The 16,720-nt window shown below is 43.3% G+C and overlaps 2 protein-coding genes across 5 annotated transcripts in view; one reads left to right on the forward strand and one right to left on the reverse strand.

The window, feature by feature from the left end:
* Positions 1–11,442, forward strand: part of PCYT1B (phosphate cytidylyltransferase 1B, choline) — a 49,059-nt gene extending 37,617 nt beyond the window's left edge. For 2 of the 4 annotated variants that reach the window (XM_023918514.2, XM_086879857.1), the window contains exon 8: positions 1,156–4,089. In XM_023918514.2, the coding sequence (XP_023774282.1) occupies positions 1,156–1,362 (207 nt within the window). In that variant the 3' untranslated portion in view covers positions 1,363–4,089. Of the gene's footprint in view, positions 1–287; positions 4,090–11,189 lie in introns of those variants that run through there. The other 2 variants (XM_086879859.1, XM_086879858.1) reach the window with 2 other exon arrangements.
* Positions 11,443–12,539: 1,097 nt separating this feature from the next.
* Positions 12,540–16,720, reverse strand: part of PDK3 (pyruvate dehydrogenase kinase 3) — a 51,168-nt gene continuing 46,987 nt past the window's right edge. The window contains exons 10-11 of the mRNA XM_086879856.1: positions 15,374–15,487; positions 12,540–14,277 (exon numbers count right to left, since the gene is read on the reverse strand). Coding sequence (XP_086735982.1) covers positions 14,134–14,277; positions 15,374–15,487 — 258 coding nt within the window. The 3' untranslated portion in view covers positions 12,540–14,133. The remainder of the gene's footprint in view (positions 14,278–15,373; positions 15,488–16,720) is intronic.

Genomic DNA, 16,720 nt, shown 5'->3' on the forward strand with positions numbered 1-16,720 from the left:
AAACACCCAGAAAGCCGAGGGGGAAACCAACATCTATCTGCCTCTTCACTGGCAGGGAATACTGAGCTTCAAAGAGGAGGAGAAAGAGCAAGATAGGCAGCCAGGTCCTCTGTGTCAGCACAGACCAGAGTCACTGCATAGGGAAGGGAAATACAAACAAGATGAAAACTTATCTGAGATCAAGTTTGCAGTTGCCCAGACAGGCATACCCATATATTCTGCACATGTATTTTCCTCTCAGACCTGAGTGGTAACTTAACTTTGTTGGGGCTGGATCTTCCTTTCAGCCAAGCATCACCTGTGACTCGACTGCCAGTTCTTCAGCCAAGGTTGTGGTTTCTTGCTCCCCATCCCAAGAAGGAGCAGCAGGGCACTCGGATTTGGCATTTTCCATATGAAGCCTACAGCAGCTGCACAGCACATACCACGTCTTCCATAACCCAGCGTGACGCAAGGCCACATTGCTGCTAATGAGTAGAGGCACTTGCCTTAGTGTAGCAGATTGCTTGACTGCAGAAGTGTCTCTTCCACCCTACCAGCTCTGGCAGGCCTCCACTCAGCTTTACAAAGCAAAAGTGACAATAAAGCTCCAAGTAGAACATAGAGCCTGCAAGTGTTTTCTGTTTTCAACAGACACCCAAATTCTGACATGCCCACCCTCAATTTATGGGTTTGGGTCGAGCCTGCTCCAGGAAGCTGGGGAAGTGGCTGCCAGTATTTGGCAGGCACCAGGCTGTCTCCCTTGAGAAGGGATAGAAGAATAAAGGCTGGGAAAGCCAGGAACCTCAGGAGGAGAGGGGTGGTCCTTCCCAACATTCTAGAAGGAAAAGGTTGTGGGAACTAGGAATGTTAGGTGTTCAGGCAGAAAACCAGCCTTTGGAGACAAGAGTGTGACCAACACATACAAAAACCACAAAGGGAGTCCCCCGTGTGTAGCTCCGACCAGTGCACATAGCATTCTCATGGGGTGGCCTGGCTGAGGTAAAAAATGCACCAAGGACCAGGTGATCATGAGCACAGCAGAGGCAAACCAGCCATGCTCCAGGCTCTGGCTCTCTGCTCACACCCCGGTGAGAGGCACAGTGCAACCCCTGCCTGCCCACAGCCTTCCCCTGTGCACTACTCAAAGAGCATCTTTTCACTTTGCTTTTGCAGAAGCAGATGTTCCAGGAACGAAGCGGCCGAATGCTCCAGGCTTTTTCTCCCCGGCAGAGCCCAAACAGCAGTCCTACGCGAGGCCGCTCTCCATCCCGTTCTCCATCTCCACCCTGGGTCATCAATAAGACCTCCCCTCCCTCTTCTCCAAAAGCTGCCTCTGCCTCCCTCAGCAGCATGAGCGAGGGAGACGAGGATGAAAAATAAAATACCTATTTTTTTAACCATGAGACAGAAGAACAAGCTATGAACTCAACCACTGGATGGGGAGAAGCGTGAGGAACACCAGGGGTATCTCTGACAGCAGGGATGGTGCTCTGGGAGCTGTCAAAAATGAACTGGAGCACAGCAAGGGAGATCTCAGGAAGAGCTTTTCCCATTCCCACTCCCTCACAGTGCTGGAAGGCCCAGCCAGCAGCACTTGCCAGGCACAGCCCCAGGGACTGACAGAAAAACACACTCGTGCAAGTTCCTGCCCCTGCCTTGCTGCTCTCCAGCTGCTGCTCCAGGCCAGGCCTAGGGGAGCTCTGCACCAAGAGCGGCTGGCAGGAGGAGCCCAGCTGGCTCCTGATCCAGACCCAGCACACAGGGAAGTGCTGCCTGCAGCTTGCAGAGAGAGAAGATGCAGTTGTACCCTGCTGACCTTGAGCTCCTCTGGCACGTGAACGAATGGCGTTGCTGCAGCAAATACGTTGAGGAACAGGGGATAAAGTTGGGGTTTTTTTCCTTTTGAATAACATCTTCCCCTGAGCCCAGATCATGCACTGAAATGAAGAGCTCTCCAGGCAAATTGGTGGAAATCCATTTAACATATTCAGTGCTGCTTGTTGACCAAGCCTCTGTGTGGGGTGTACGTAAAGAGTCGAGCTTTTTGCTTTATCAAATCACTCTCCATGTTCCTAGTGCCTGAACAGCTGCCTGATCACTTCTGGTTTGCTCCCTGGCTTTGCACTTTGAAGGCATGAAAGTAAATGAAAAGACAACTGGAATGTGGTGGTGTAGGAAATAAGACAGTTTGAAGATGCTGATTGTTTTTACTGGTGAATTATAAAAATATCCCAAGGCCTTGGGACATGACCTCCTAGGAGAACCTGCTGCTCCCAGCTACATATCAGCAAATGACAAGCAAACAATGCTGTTGTCACATGGTACTCAGCCAGTTAAACAAACTTCTCATCAAACTCTAAACGGTGTGTTCAGACACACTGTCCCTGCAGAGGATCCCAAGGCTATTCCTCTACACTAATATGGAGGGGAAAAAAAGGAAAAAAACCAAACTGTTTGAACAGGTTTAGGCACAACTATATTCTTTCTCCATCCATGACACCTGTACAGGCCAAGCAGAAATACAAAGGGTAGCACAGGTGAAGCTCACCCCTCAATGCTGATCTTCCTAGTTGGCAAAGCCAGTCCTGCCTGACATTTGGTTACATGTTCACTTCCTCAGCTGGCACCTGCTGAGGTGTCTGCAGGAGCTGGCAGGATTCCTGAGCCCTGGGGCTGCTCTGCCTCACAGCTGCAGGAAACCCCCAACACTGTGGCAGGGCTGTGCCACTGATGCCATTTGGCTCCCAAGCTTGCCTGGCACAGCTGCCTCAGCACACAGGTATGCTTGAGGCTCTCCAGCCCAGCAGCAGTTTTGGTGCCAGGCCAGCAAGTAAAGGCTGCCACTGCCCCTGTCTCACAGGCAGCCTACTGGGCACAGCCTTGGACAGCACGGGAAGGGAGCTGCAGCTGCCTGGAATCGTAAACCCACCAGGACACACTGGCTGCTGTGGGCAGCACCAGTCAGCACTTGCTGGTTCCCTGCACAGGCAGCACAAGAAATGCTGGAGGAAGGAGGGCTCCACGACAGTGTTGGAAAAAAACTGAGGGACCAAGATGCCCAAGGAGCACGTGGGGTGGTTGTGCTTGCTGGCAGCAGCACCCCCAGCTACTGTCCTTACCTCACTGAGTGACCTGGTAGGTAGACTCCTTTCCAGAAACCCTTCTGGGCAAGTAAATTACAGACCTTGGTACCAGGCACCAAATTAGCCCCACACTCTGCTCGCTCCCTAGTGCTTCCATCCCTCCTCCACTACCAGGTAACAGATTTTTCTTTGGGAACATTTTGCCGGAAACTTCTCAGACTACCGGTCTGAGAAGATCAAGTATGCAGCATCTCGTACTTTGTCCTCTGGAGTCAAACTAGTTCCTTCATAGAGCTTTGCAAAAATAGATGAGCAGGAAATAGGGTGGAATGTGCAAAGGGACAGCTACAGCTACTTCAGCTGCTGCCAGCTGTGCGCCCGATGGGACGATGCAATTAAGACCTTTCTCAGCCTTAGGCAACCTGTTACTGTAATTTCATACCTGGGATGCACTTGATAGTTTTTCTGATCTTTTGCAAGTCTTAAGTCTTCCCATCACAAGCCACTCCACCACCACAGGAACTGCCTGCTTCTACTGGTGCTCTTGATAGACGAGCCATGTCCAAATGCAATGGAGGTGGGCAAGGATTTGTTGTTCTTGGCTTTTACCATTTTTCTTTTGTCCATTTTACTTTCCTAGCAGTTACTGTTCGGCAGCCCTTGCTCAGTGGTTTGAGTGGAGACAGCACCACGACTTGTAAATTGTAACTAGAGAAAAACTCACCAGTGACCTGTTCTTAACAGAAGCTGTTTCTCAGGGTCACAGGTGGCTACCCAGCAACAAAGCCATATTCTGTACTAGGTGTCTTGTTTCCATTTAGGATATCACTAAGCTGAAGCCTTTGCCCTGCTGGTACATTCACGTGCTGTCTCCAGCAAACCAGAACCTTATGGTGTCTGGACACGTGGAAGGCAATTTTGCACTTCTGAGTCATGGTTGGGTTTTCCTTTTCACAAGTATTGCTTTAATTCAGTCCTATTTATCAGCCAAGCTCCACATGAACAATAAAGTGTATGACAGACACAGTTGCCTCTCCCCTTCATTTTACAGCATCTTTGGACATGTGAACACAACCTGCAGAGGAAACCCCACTGATGGCACAGTGCCTGTCATCCCCATCCTTGCTAGGCCAGGGCTTTACACCCCCATAAAGCCTTGAGAGCAGCTCTGCCAACATGCCCAAAATGCTGCTGCTTGAGTTCTTCTGCTCTCTGCACAAACAGAATCACCTCTCCTTGCCTTTACCTTGCAACCAGAAAAATGTGGGTGAAGGTGAGGAAGTGCTGTCCCAGCAGGAAAGGTGCAACATTAGACATCAGCAAGTCTGATACCTTCTTTACCCTGTCCCAGCACAGTGGAATCAGAAGCCACTATTTTAATTATTACTTCAAAGTGGAAGAAATAAACAGTGCTTTTGCAGCCATTCTGGTTCCACTGCTAAAAATGATCCCCAGCAGCAACTGAGTTGCTCTTGTGGGTGACAAGATGATGTATGGCTGTGCCAGATGGAAAACTGCAGCAGCAAACATGAGCCACATGGACAAATCCTGACGCTGGTTTTTGGACTTGACTCTTCCTTGAATCAAGTCAGTCTGGTACATGAATATTCCTGCTTTGCTCTTTCCCATTTGTCCTTTCTGTAAGAAGTCAGTACTTGCAGCAGCTCTAAAGACTATTTATTCAACAGTCCTGCCTCAGGCAGGGAGAAGCTGAAACAGCAAGTGGAGGCTCAGGACTTCTTAGCCCAGATATTTTTAATTACAGAATAAGCAAATTTCAAAGTCATTTAGCACAGGAAACTATTTAATGGCACAGAGTCCACACCAAAACACTCCCAGAAAATACAAGGCTACCTGTATCACCTGAGATGGATTTGGGTCTGTTTTCAGTGGTGCCTTGGTACCACTTGCAAGACACATAAGGAGCATCCCTGGGAGTGAGCTTATAGTGTGCAGCCCAGCCCAGAGGGAACCCTTGTTTTGGTTCATGGCAAACTCCTCAGGAACAAGGCAGCCCCTGAACCAACACGAGGCCTGTCAGCTCAGCAGGGTTTGATGCTACAGTAAATTTGCTTGTGTAAGGGTACCAAACCACCATGGAAAGTCTCCTGTGTGACAGCACACAACTCCCTGACCTTCTCATAAAACAGAGCTGAAAATGAGGCAGAAAATAGAATCAAGGCTTTGCCTCTTGCATGGAGATCCTTTCAAGTACCAAACTTCTTAGAACTCCAAACATCTTAAGAACTCCTCTCCTGACTGGATTTTGACAAGAGATTGCTTTCCTCTCAAGCACACACTCACAGGAATTTTCTGCCCTTATCTTTCCCAAGGGAAGGAAGGCTCTTTCCTGGTGTAAAGAAGGGTAGCATTAACATTTCTAATCCAAATGGAAATCAAAGCCACTGCCTCATGGGTCTGCCTGAGGGAAGAGGAGACAGATATAGATTGAAATAAAAATAACTGAAAGCCTTTGGACATGCACTTTCAGCATGCTAATTGGGGAATGTGCGACTGAAACTCCAGCAGAAACTGAGGTGCTTCCCAGGACAAGTGCGTTTGCCAGATCTCCCTGCAGAATGCAGCAGGCTCCCATGGTACAACCAGTTCCTCAAATATGAGACCTGAATTCCCCTGCCCCAGCAGTTCTTCATGGCCAGTTCAAACAATTCTTAAACACCTGGTATCTCCATCCCCTTTTAGATACTCTCTCCAACAGCATCAATCCCTGCTTCAACAAGGAATGCAGAACTGCAAGTTCTGAACCAGGTGAGGCAGTTCTGCCTTTCACACGAATACAATTTTTTTTTTTTTAATGTTTAATGGGATTAATCAAGACAAAAATTCCATTATCTCAAAACAATTATTCCTGTGCCTAAGCACGTGACAGCAGGAACACTCAAAGGGAAAATACTCCCTGGTGGCACCAACTAGGCTGCATGTGCACATCAAGTCTCACACATATTTCAAATTCTAGACACAGCTTTCATAGAATGAATTATGTCCTCTTCAGCACATTTTGTGGTATTTTTTTACTGTATTCCTGTGTTTCTCTAATCATATTTCTCTACAAACACTGGTTTTTCATAAAATAAAGTGACTGTGAACTGCAAAGGCATCATCTGCTCAGTAAGAGCAGATTAATTATAACCTGCTCTTTACAAGTCACCAGCTCTGATTACCAACAGGGGATGTTATTTTAATGTTCTACACACCATACTGGGCTCCAGCTTTTTCATTTCAAAACTAACACATTAACCAGTAGGGATCCAGTTACTTTGCTACTTGACCGTACTTAAGATAAGTTTATATCATCAGTTTAAAAGTTAATGAGCTTCATTTTTACCAGTGTCCTGAGCTTGCACTTCTATGGTATGTCATTAAAAGCCAAATGCCAAAACAAAATAGGAAACTATCCCTTGGGGGAGATTTTCATTTGTTCCACTCATCCCCCCCGGTTATCTAAAAGGCCTCTTATAAATTAGTGCATTTATATCAGAAAAGAAGCAACCTTTTAAATATTCATATTGTTCACATGCAAACAAAACTGCATGAATCTATATCCTGTGTAAGAACAAAATGCCCCCAGAATAGCTGGTACCAAATTAAATATAATTCAAACAGCACCACAAATCTTGAGTGGCTTGTTTTCATCTTTTTCCTCCTCAAGAGAACCTTTTCTTCAAATAACTCCACACCACAAACCTGTATCACAGCCACAGAGAGAACATGAAGGACTGTCAGAAAACACACAAGCTCACAGTCTGTATCTTATAAAGAAATGGAAGGAAAAATAATGCTATGAGGTCAAACAGCTCTATTCTAACACCTTTAAATTTCCACTCTGGGAAACAAAATCATTTTGTCATTAAGAATGTAGAGCTGAACCACACAGGAGCTAATTAAAACCCAGCTATTATGCAATGAATGGTGGTTGTACCATGCCATCAGTAAAACTGACTCCAGCCATTCTGACCTGAATGAAACTGCACCCAGAGAACTACCCATGATATCTTCTTGCATGTTGTATGCAAGTGTTTACCAAGAACCCAAAAGTTGAGATTCATTATGTATTTGAGCACTAACAGCAAGACAAAATACATTTCAAAAGACCAGAACAAAGCAGAACTCCAGCCTCATCAGTCACAAATGGCTGTTTGTTTTATGCAGGCAGTTTCCAAGTGCTGCATCACACTGATCACAGACACTGAAAAGGGACACCCTAATCTGAAAACCAAGAAGGAAGAATTGTTTCTCTGGGGGAAAACAACCTGTAGTGCAACAACAGACAAACTACCACAGCTGTGACTCACACCTGGCACACACAGAGGGCCAGGTTCCTTTACCTCAGTGCAAACCTGACCATGCCTCGAATGTTGGACCTCCTCCACCCCAAGGACCCCATACCAAGCATTCCATGTCTGCAAAGAGATTTATTAACCAAAGGGTGAAGAGCCAGCTGGATCAGGCAACGGAGGTGCTCAGGGGCACAAGCCCAAGCCTGCCAGGACAGCTCTGATGGCACAACGTGCAGCATCAGCTTCCATAACCACAAGCATGTTAATGAAACTCCCCTGGAAGCTTCCAAATACTGAAACAGTCAATGTGTGACCCTGGAAATGGGCAGAACTGAAGCTTTCTTCTGAAAATGGTATTTTAAATCAGTGTGTTGCAGGGACCTACACATTTATTAATTTCAGGAAAAGAGTCCACAGTGGCAGATCAAAATGGAAAATAATTTTACAATGCTGAAATGCTGGCTCCAGCTGCACACTGGCAGAAGCACAGTGATGTGCCTGCTGCCTTTGGACTAGGAGACACATGAGGGGAGTAGCTTGAGCTAAAGAAATACAAAAATGAAGCAAGTTGCTAGGGCAGAAAAGGACTTTGGGATTGCTGTGACATTTCCAAATGGCTGCTGCTCTTAGACAGTAGGCATTATTTACTACACTCCATGTGACTCCCAGAGAAGATGGGAGCTTAAGCTTAAAAAGCTTGAAGTAAAAACAGCCTCCGAGTTAGATAATGAATATAAACTGATCTGACATTAAAAAAAAAGTTTATTTTTTCTTATCAAGCATGCCTGACTTTATATGTCTTAATTTAAAAACTGTCTACTACAAGACTTCTTTCCACTGAAAACAAATTGAAGTACCAAGTCTACAGACATCTAAAAAAGGCATGAATTGTACAACAAGAAACTGATCCCTTATTACAAATTGTTCTCCCACATATGCCTGTGTCCTAAAGCCATAAATCTCCATTATACTGCTGCTTCAACTGTTTGCTTTATCTTCTACAGGCAGCAACTGTCAAATATGCGGTACATGCTGACACATTTTGCAATTCTGAGCTGCTTAATTAGCTCCTCAGCTCCTGTGAATACCCTATCATGGCAAATGGTAAGCAGTGAGAAAGAACAACACACAGATTTCTTCTCAGCTGAAGTTTTAAAATAAATTCTTCATCTGAAAGAAAATTATCTCAGTTCTAGCAAAATTCTGGCCATCTGGAGGCTCATTTATTACTTAATAAGAAAGCTAACGAGCCAAGCAAGACGGGTCCCCAGGCATCTTCCTGCTCTGGAGTTGCTTGGTAACAAACTTTGTGTTTTTTCATTTTCTTGAATAACTTACGAATGCATGCAAAACTTCATGGAACGCTGAAAAAATTTCAAGGTAGAAGCCTTTCAAGGTAGAAGCTGTTTTTAACAGCTATTTTGGCTGTCAAGAATATCCTGAGAATTAGCTTCTGGGGGTTTACATAGCAGAAATAAACCCAAACACTGCATTTATGCTAAAATTCCTCTTGAGCTCCCAAGTACAGCTCTCTGAGCGTGCCCCTCCATAGATGTGTGAGAAATTGACCTTGGACTGCCAAATCACAAACTGAGCTCCATACTGTGTGAAACCAAACCAGTCCCCTAAAAATACCAACATGCAGTTTTTGCATCATTTTATTTGTTAACCATGGAAAGAAAAAAGGAAAATAAGAGTATACACAAGTCAAATATACAGGCAATGGACTAGAAACAAGACAAGTCACAGAGGATTCAAAAATAAATTTAAAGTATCGCCAAGTAATCTCATGAAAAATTACCTTCTCACTCCTCCATTACAGGTTTAGGAGATTCAAATGATGCCACCTCAGAGGAAAGGCAGCACGAGACCACTTTCTCTTGTGGATACCAAGTGCAGCACAGAGCAGCTCACAGGAAGAGCTGTCCTGTACCTGACCTTGGGAACAAAGGGACTTTGTAACAAACTTGGCACACCCCAGTGCAGGGTCAGCACACCTTCCATGTGAGGTGAGCCCGCCTGCAGGTCCCTGAGGACAATCCCTGCTGCAGTGACAGGAGCATGGAGGGCACTGCCTGGAAACTGCCCCTGCCTGATGTGATCTGCAGAGGGCATGAATTTCAAAGGACTGTGTCCAACACCTCATGTTTCTCCACTTCAAAGGAAAAATTCAGTAAAGCAATTAACACCAGAAGGACAATGTCAGAATTACCATACACTCATCAATCCTAGTACTACATGAAAACCCCTACAGATTAAAGCAGAAAACCAGTTCTCTATGCTGATTTCTGAGGACTTTTAAGGCAACATAATACTGCAATTAAAGCACACGAACTTTAAGTTGTCTTATTTATTTTTAATTAAAAAGCCACTTCAATTACACAAATCTTCATTGTTTCAAATTAATATCAACAGCCTGAGTCCTGATCCTGAGAACAGATTCATTTACGTGGCATTCCTCTCATACACCGTTGACTTGTGCAAGTATTTGCAAGACTCAGCCCTGAAGTCACAAGACAATTTATACCTACGTTCCTCATTTGTGAACAAACTCAACCTCTGAAGTCAGTAACACATTGTTCTGGTCATGTGCCATCATATTCTCTTAACTTCAGCAAAAACACATTTACATATGTTCATCCATAGACAGGTGTGTATGCCAGGGAGAAGCAAGGAAGAGCTACCAGAAACCACAACCTGGAAACAAGCAAGGAAAGGGAACATCGTACAATGGGGAATGGTTATCCTCAAGATAAATACTAACATGAAACATTTAGGCTGTTTTCTACAGAATTATTTTCATGAATCTTGACCACTTTTGCAGCACCTCACACATAAGGACCTAGAAATAACTATATTAATAAGGTGAGGAGGGATGAAACCTCTTCCATGTCAATGAGGTCAAGATATCACCTTAAATACTATGTCTGGGTGGAGGTGAACAGGAGATTGCACTAAAAATCACTCTTGCTCATTTCTTGGAGAAAGTGAACAGCTGTTTAAAAGCAAATGCTACTGAGGACAAAGAAAAGTATACTACCCAGTTGCAGCTGTAAATGTAGCCTTTCATAACCAAAAAGTAGCCTGAGTTTTCCAAGAACACTACAATTAATACCCATGTTCTTTACACATGTGCCAATGGACCTGCTTTAAACACTGCCCAAGAGGTAGCACAGACTGCAGCAGGACAGACTTTCTCTGTGCTCTCCCAGGCCATCACAGTCAATTACACAGGCAAAGACTGCACCTGAGTTGCAAAAGAAGCATTTTGGTATCTTCTGAAGATTTCTCATCAAGTGCGGACTCTGAAAGACCCCTTGTTGCCTCAAAACGAAGCCTAGAAAAGCAGGGAGCACAAATACACACATGATTTGATATATCTATTGATATTAAACTAGGCAGGGGATTAATAAAATAACATTCAAGACACATACACCAGAAAAATGCACAATGAACAAAAAGTAAACTATTTGTTACACTATGACATACAGAAGTTGTTTGTAAATTCTCAGGAAGAATCAAGGAGCAGACATTTCTTGTTCAGTTTGTTAATCACTAAACACAACAGGTAAGGAACATTTTCACTGAAAACTTTTTTTTGTATTTGTGTGTCCTGTAAGACAAACAGGTTGCAATGATATCAGCAGGCCATAACTCTGAAATTCATAAAAAGAAAATATACTTTTGTATCATCAGAAAGTTTGGAATTAACAGCCCCAAGATATTAAAACATAGTTATAAGAGATTCCAATCACAGGTAGAAGTAACTGAAAAAATCTGTAGTTAAACCAGCCATATTAAAAACCTACCCATGCTCATTTTTCAGGCACAGCCATTGAAAAACCCTCTCCTAACTGAAGGTCTTCTGTTGCTGCTTCTGCTTCCTAAAACAGTGTTCAGACTAACACCCCTATGTAGACACATGGCATAAGGACAATGAGTGGGGAACAACTGATGGCACACCTTGCACTGCCACTAAAGCACAGGCTGCCTGGACAAGGTTGGAGAGAAGAAAAGTTGCTTCTCTCTGGTATTCATTATAACACTCCCAATAAAGACCTTGCGGTATGGAAAGAAAATTCCTTGTGCTCCACCCTGCTGCTTTGAGGTGTTTGTAATAAGCTCAGGGTTCTTGGAAATGGGAGTCATTTCAGGGGAGTTCAATTTTCAAGCACTGAAGCACTACAGTCCTGAAAGTCAGCCAGTTTTTTCTGTGACTCAGTAAGTGACATCACTAATACACCATGACATCCTCCATGGTATCTTCAGCTTTTGTTCCGTTTCCATTCCATGGTTTACCTCCCATGGCTCCCATGGCCTGCATTCACTTCATGACAACAAATCCAATATGCCAGCATCCTTCCTTTGCTTTCTATTTCCTCTCATCGTGTATAAGGAGACAGCCAAACGAGGTTAGGATTTACTACTTCAAAATACCATTTCTAACAAAAGCTGAAACTCAAATTTCTTATGCAGACTATCTTATTCCTTGGAATGTTTTGGGTAACGTTCTATAAAAAACTGACCACATGCAACTGAGGGTATATTAGTTTCATCACAAATTTCTATCTTTAAGCAAACTCTCCTCTGCAATTACTTGAAATAATTTTAAAAACAGTATGAAATTACAGGTGGGGGCAAAAGATAAATGACTACATTTTAGTAGATGTGACTTGCAACCAGTGTTTCAGTCAAACCATTCCCCTGGTTTCACCGCAGCAGCACAGCTGTATTGCTTGAATAGCAACCTGCCTTCTCTGCAGCAGTGCCTGCAGCGCTGGGAAGTTGCTGCTCTGGAGGCCACACGTGTCACACCCTCACCGTGCCCTGCCAAGATCCTGTGGCCAGGGCCAAACGAGTCTGGTTTGGGAACAGGAGGGCCCCATCAGCCCCCTCCTCTTCCTGCCTGCTGGCAGAGGGGGCTCTGAGGGGGCTCTGAGGGGAGCACTGCCCAGCTGGCCAGCAGGGAGAGCCTTCAGCAGCTGCCCTGCTGCCATCTCATCTACAGGGAAGGGCAGCAGCCATGGAGACCAGGACCCGGTGCTCCCACAGGCTTGATCCCAGTCCCTGCGTGTGGGAACACCCACGGGACTTTGAGCCCTGTGAGCTCATCCACTGCTCACACCACAGCATTCAGGAACTCACTGCAACACAAGAACTTCCGACTCCTCAGAAATGGGGCTCTATGGAGTTTATTGCTCAAAGCACTTTATAATGCTCCAATGAAATGTGCTATGAAGTGCAAAGTACTATTAAGTCAAACTAAGATTTTTTTTCTTTTTTTAAAATACCTAGGAATTTCTCTGCATTTCCCTAATAAATCAGTACTTTATAAAAATAAATACTGGGAGGACAAAAGGGACAGTTCCCCCACAATTTTAGTAAACAAATTTCATTTTTCCATGCTAAAATCTCTATCTTTCCAAAAAATATCAAAACACCTAAGAGAAATTGAGGGTACATCAGAGCTGCTTACAACTCATCTACTTTATTGCCACAGCTAATGTATCACCAGAAAGACTAAATTTCACAGGTTTTTCTGAAAGGCCATAGTATCAGAAACAGCATTTGGCAAAGACTTTGTGAAGAACAGTTTTCTAATAGTCAGCAATGACCCTTATGACAAATTAAGGGGAAAATACTTGAATTTTTTTTGTCTTTGATATTTTTTAACTTTAACCAGGTACCGGCCACATTTTGTCCCTCCCATTTCTCCTGTATTTCCAGTTTCATGTACTTAGACCAATGACACATTCCAAAAGCTGGTGTACAACATCTTTATATACACTACAAATTCAGATTACCAGACTGTAGTCAGACTTTGAATGTATAAATAACTTTGCAAACTATTTACAGGTTTTAAACTAATCAGGTTTCAAGCAACCAACACTCTTAAGGCAAATTCATTTGTATGACTGGCTGTCTGGCCTCTCAGCATTTCTCTGCTCACCCCAATTCCCCATAAATGATAGGCAAATAGGAAATTGAATCACCCCCTGCCCCTGTACTGACAGAGTTTCTTGTAAGGAGAGATGATCTAACTACTTAGGAGCTTTCCTCAAAACAAGGGAAAATGCACAGAAATGCATTTCTGAGTCAAGAAAATCATTAAGGTGCATACCAAGAAGTGGAAGTCCTACTGCCTTATAACAACACAACTTTTGGATGCACATGACAAACGGGTTTGGAAATTTGGAGAAAGCATCAGTTTAAAGCTGCACAACCCTTTTTAGAACTATGCATTTATAAACTCACTAGAGATAAGATCTGAAGAGCTCAAAGGGATTTTCTCTTAGGGGTGACACTGTGCAATACAAAACGCCGCAAACAGTGGATTTTCAAAGCACACATTTAACTACGTTAGAATTTTTCTCTTACACCGTATTGCTGTGCAAGATACTATGCACCACTTTAAGGGATTCTGCACATTTTACCAATCCTTACATTGGCATAAAAATTGGCCGCTTCAAATAGTATCTGTTTGTTACAACATTGTGTTCCTAAGTGCAATCACAGTGCGATCCCTTTTGTCAATGCACGACTGAAGCAACCAAGCATATTCTGGTGAAGTACACAGGATTCACATACCAAACGTGCTCAGTGCCTTCCTTTAAGTCCCAATCATCACTTTGTTCTTAGTATTTTTCAATGCCCTGATTAGGTCTTTGTTTGGAAGTAATTAGCTACTGTGGTTTGAAGGATTTTGGAACAAAGCAGAGACTTTATACTGAATGCAGAGGTCATCTCCAGCAGAGACAAAAGGTGGCAAATTATCGATTAGCTTTATATTTAGAAGCATCCCTTGGTTCACTGCTAGGATTGCTCCAGTCATCTGCTTCAGGTGTGGTCTTGTAGTGCCGCCATGCTGACTTATTAAAAACAGGAAGTCTTTCAAATGATTCACTTGAAAGGGCCTATGGAAAAACAAAAGCAATAGTTAGGTATCATTGGAGATACAAGAGCAAGGTGATACTCTGGGGAGTTCTACAGTTACAGCTTCTCTACCCAGCAAGTGTCACAGTTATCCCAGTGTTACACGCCTCAGCGCTACTTTGAACATACTTGAGCTGTGACTAGTAGCTCTAGTTATACTCAAAAGTCCCAGTCAGAGTGAAAAGAAAGTACTAACATTGAAAAATATTTCCCTTCTTTCCAGGGAGTGGTGCCTACACAGATAGCAAGAAAAATATTTTTAGTCACAAAGATTTTTAGTCACAAACATTTTAGTGAGATTTGTCACTGACATAGAGCAGACAGCTAAGCCAACATTTCCTCTCCTCAATGCTCTTGGGCTCTGCCAGCACACTGACCTGTGGGGGCTGAGCCAGTTCAGTGCCCTGGGTCACCTTTTTCCTCTGAGAAAGGCCAGACTGTTTTCCTCCACACGCTCACATGCAGAGGATCAAACCCATCAGAAGCAGAGTTCACAACTCACTTGCTATATACAGCATGGCACAGTGACAGTGCAAAGCCAACAACCTGCACAAGCTGTACACTCTGTTCTTTTCAAGTCCCTGATGGAATTCAAGCAGTGTCAGCCTTTAGCCCCTGGGTAGCCTGGGCTCTCACAGAAAATGGCAACAGGATTAATACAGTCTTTTGCATTGAGAGCTGCATAGAATAGAACACATTTGCTAGTCAAGAGTTGGCCAATAGTCCTCTCATCTCTATTGTGACTGTAACTTAAAATCAAAAAGCATTAACCAAATTATCTCTTATCATGGTTCTTGGAAGATTCACCACTTATAACAGATTAACAAAATGCAACAATCCAACACAGGGACTGAAAAAAAAAATCAAAGCAAATAAACTAGTATAAGTGCCAGCTTTATTTATATACGTATTTAATTATATATAACCTTGGGGTTTAGGATTTTATGTAACTGATTTATGTAAAAGTGTCAAAGGTAGCAAAAAGAAATTTGAAAACAAGCTACAGAGTGAAAAGAACCTGCTACATACAAACAACCTGCACTGCCTTACCAGTTTATAATAGGGTGAAATTCATACCTTCAAATAAATAACAGCATCTGAACCCACGCCTTCCATTGAGTAGAGTTTAAGGTCACCTTGAAAGTACCTTGCATACAGACGAGAAATTGGCAATCCATAGCCAAACCCAGCCTGCAAAAACAAAAGAACAAAAGGAAAAACATGATGGAAAGTTTAAAAAATGCAACAGATCTCCATTCATTTACAAGGGAGAGGATACCTAAATACTGGATTTGCATCAAATTTTTTTTGAACCTTCCCTTTATTTCTCAGCTTATACTCTAAGTCCATATTCAGCCTTTTGAGCAAACTTCTTTTTTCCTGTGCATTCGTTTTTTGTACAAAAAGGGCTGAGTCCTTTGCTAGAACTCCTTTGTCCATTTGCATTTTCTCAGAGGCAGGAAGGTGCAGCATACCATACATGCTGCCTGCAACCAGCAAAGCAAACCAATGCTGTACACAGCTTCCTCACAATGATGACCACTGCTGTAGTATTGCATTCTTTCTTTGGTAAAAATCAGAGTTTTGACAGCGTATTTTTTCTCCCCCAAGCCTGCAATTATTATCTCAAATGTCTTCACACTTAGGAGACTACAAGAAAGCCAGAAACAACTTTTGCCTACTTCATATCTAGGTCACACTATTAAGTGACTGCTGATGCCACAGTGCCACAGAGATCAGCAGAGTCCTGCAGAGGAACACAGACTAATACAAGGTAAATTATCCTCTCTCTTTAACAAAAGATCAGAATTCCCCAGCACTGAATGATCTCCTGAGGACTGAGACATTACAGCCCACACCATTTTCAAAGCATAATGGAGTTGATGGTATGAAGTTTAGACTTTAAATTGACAAAACTAATATTCATAACATGCCTGCAGCAAGATCAATTACTTGGCACCTCTTCCAACCTCTCTTGTCAGAAAAGTTGTAAGAAAACCCTCCAAGTCTCTCTCACTGGATCCAGGGAATAAGATTTTCGCAACACTCAATTACTCTTTCAGATGACAGGCTATGTGCTGAGAACCACAGTGGTTGGTTATGCACCCAAATCCCACCTGAATTTTTCACTACCCAGTGTAATAAAGAAACTATTCCAAACACATACTTGGCAAGGTAGTATGGGTGGACTAAGAGAAAAATTAGACACTTGAAGCTTTCACAAAACTAATAAATTCATTCCACAATATTTCTACAAAAGCAACCTGACAGAAAAGTGATAAACATGTCCTAAATTTTATAAACAAAGGCCTAAAATTATGCAAAAAAGAGAATGCTAAGAAGAAGGATTTGCAAGCATTATGTACAGCTAGTATGTGGTATCACTTTATAGGAAATCCCTTGAGGGAGAAGTGAACATTAAAG

Source organism: Cyanistes caeruleus, chromosome 3 (assembly GCF_971803275.1).
Source record: "Cyanistes caeruleus chromosome 3, bCyaCae1.hap1.1, whole genome shotgun sequence".
NCBI classification, from domain to species: domain Eukaryota; kingdom Metazoa; phylum Chordata; class Aves; order Passeriformes; family Paridae; genus Cyanistes; species Cyanistes caeruleus.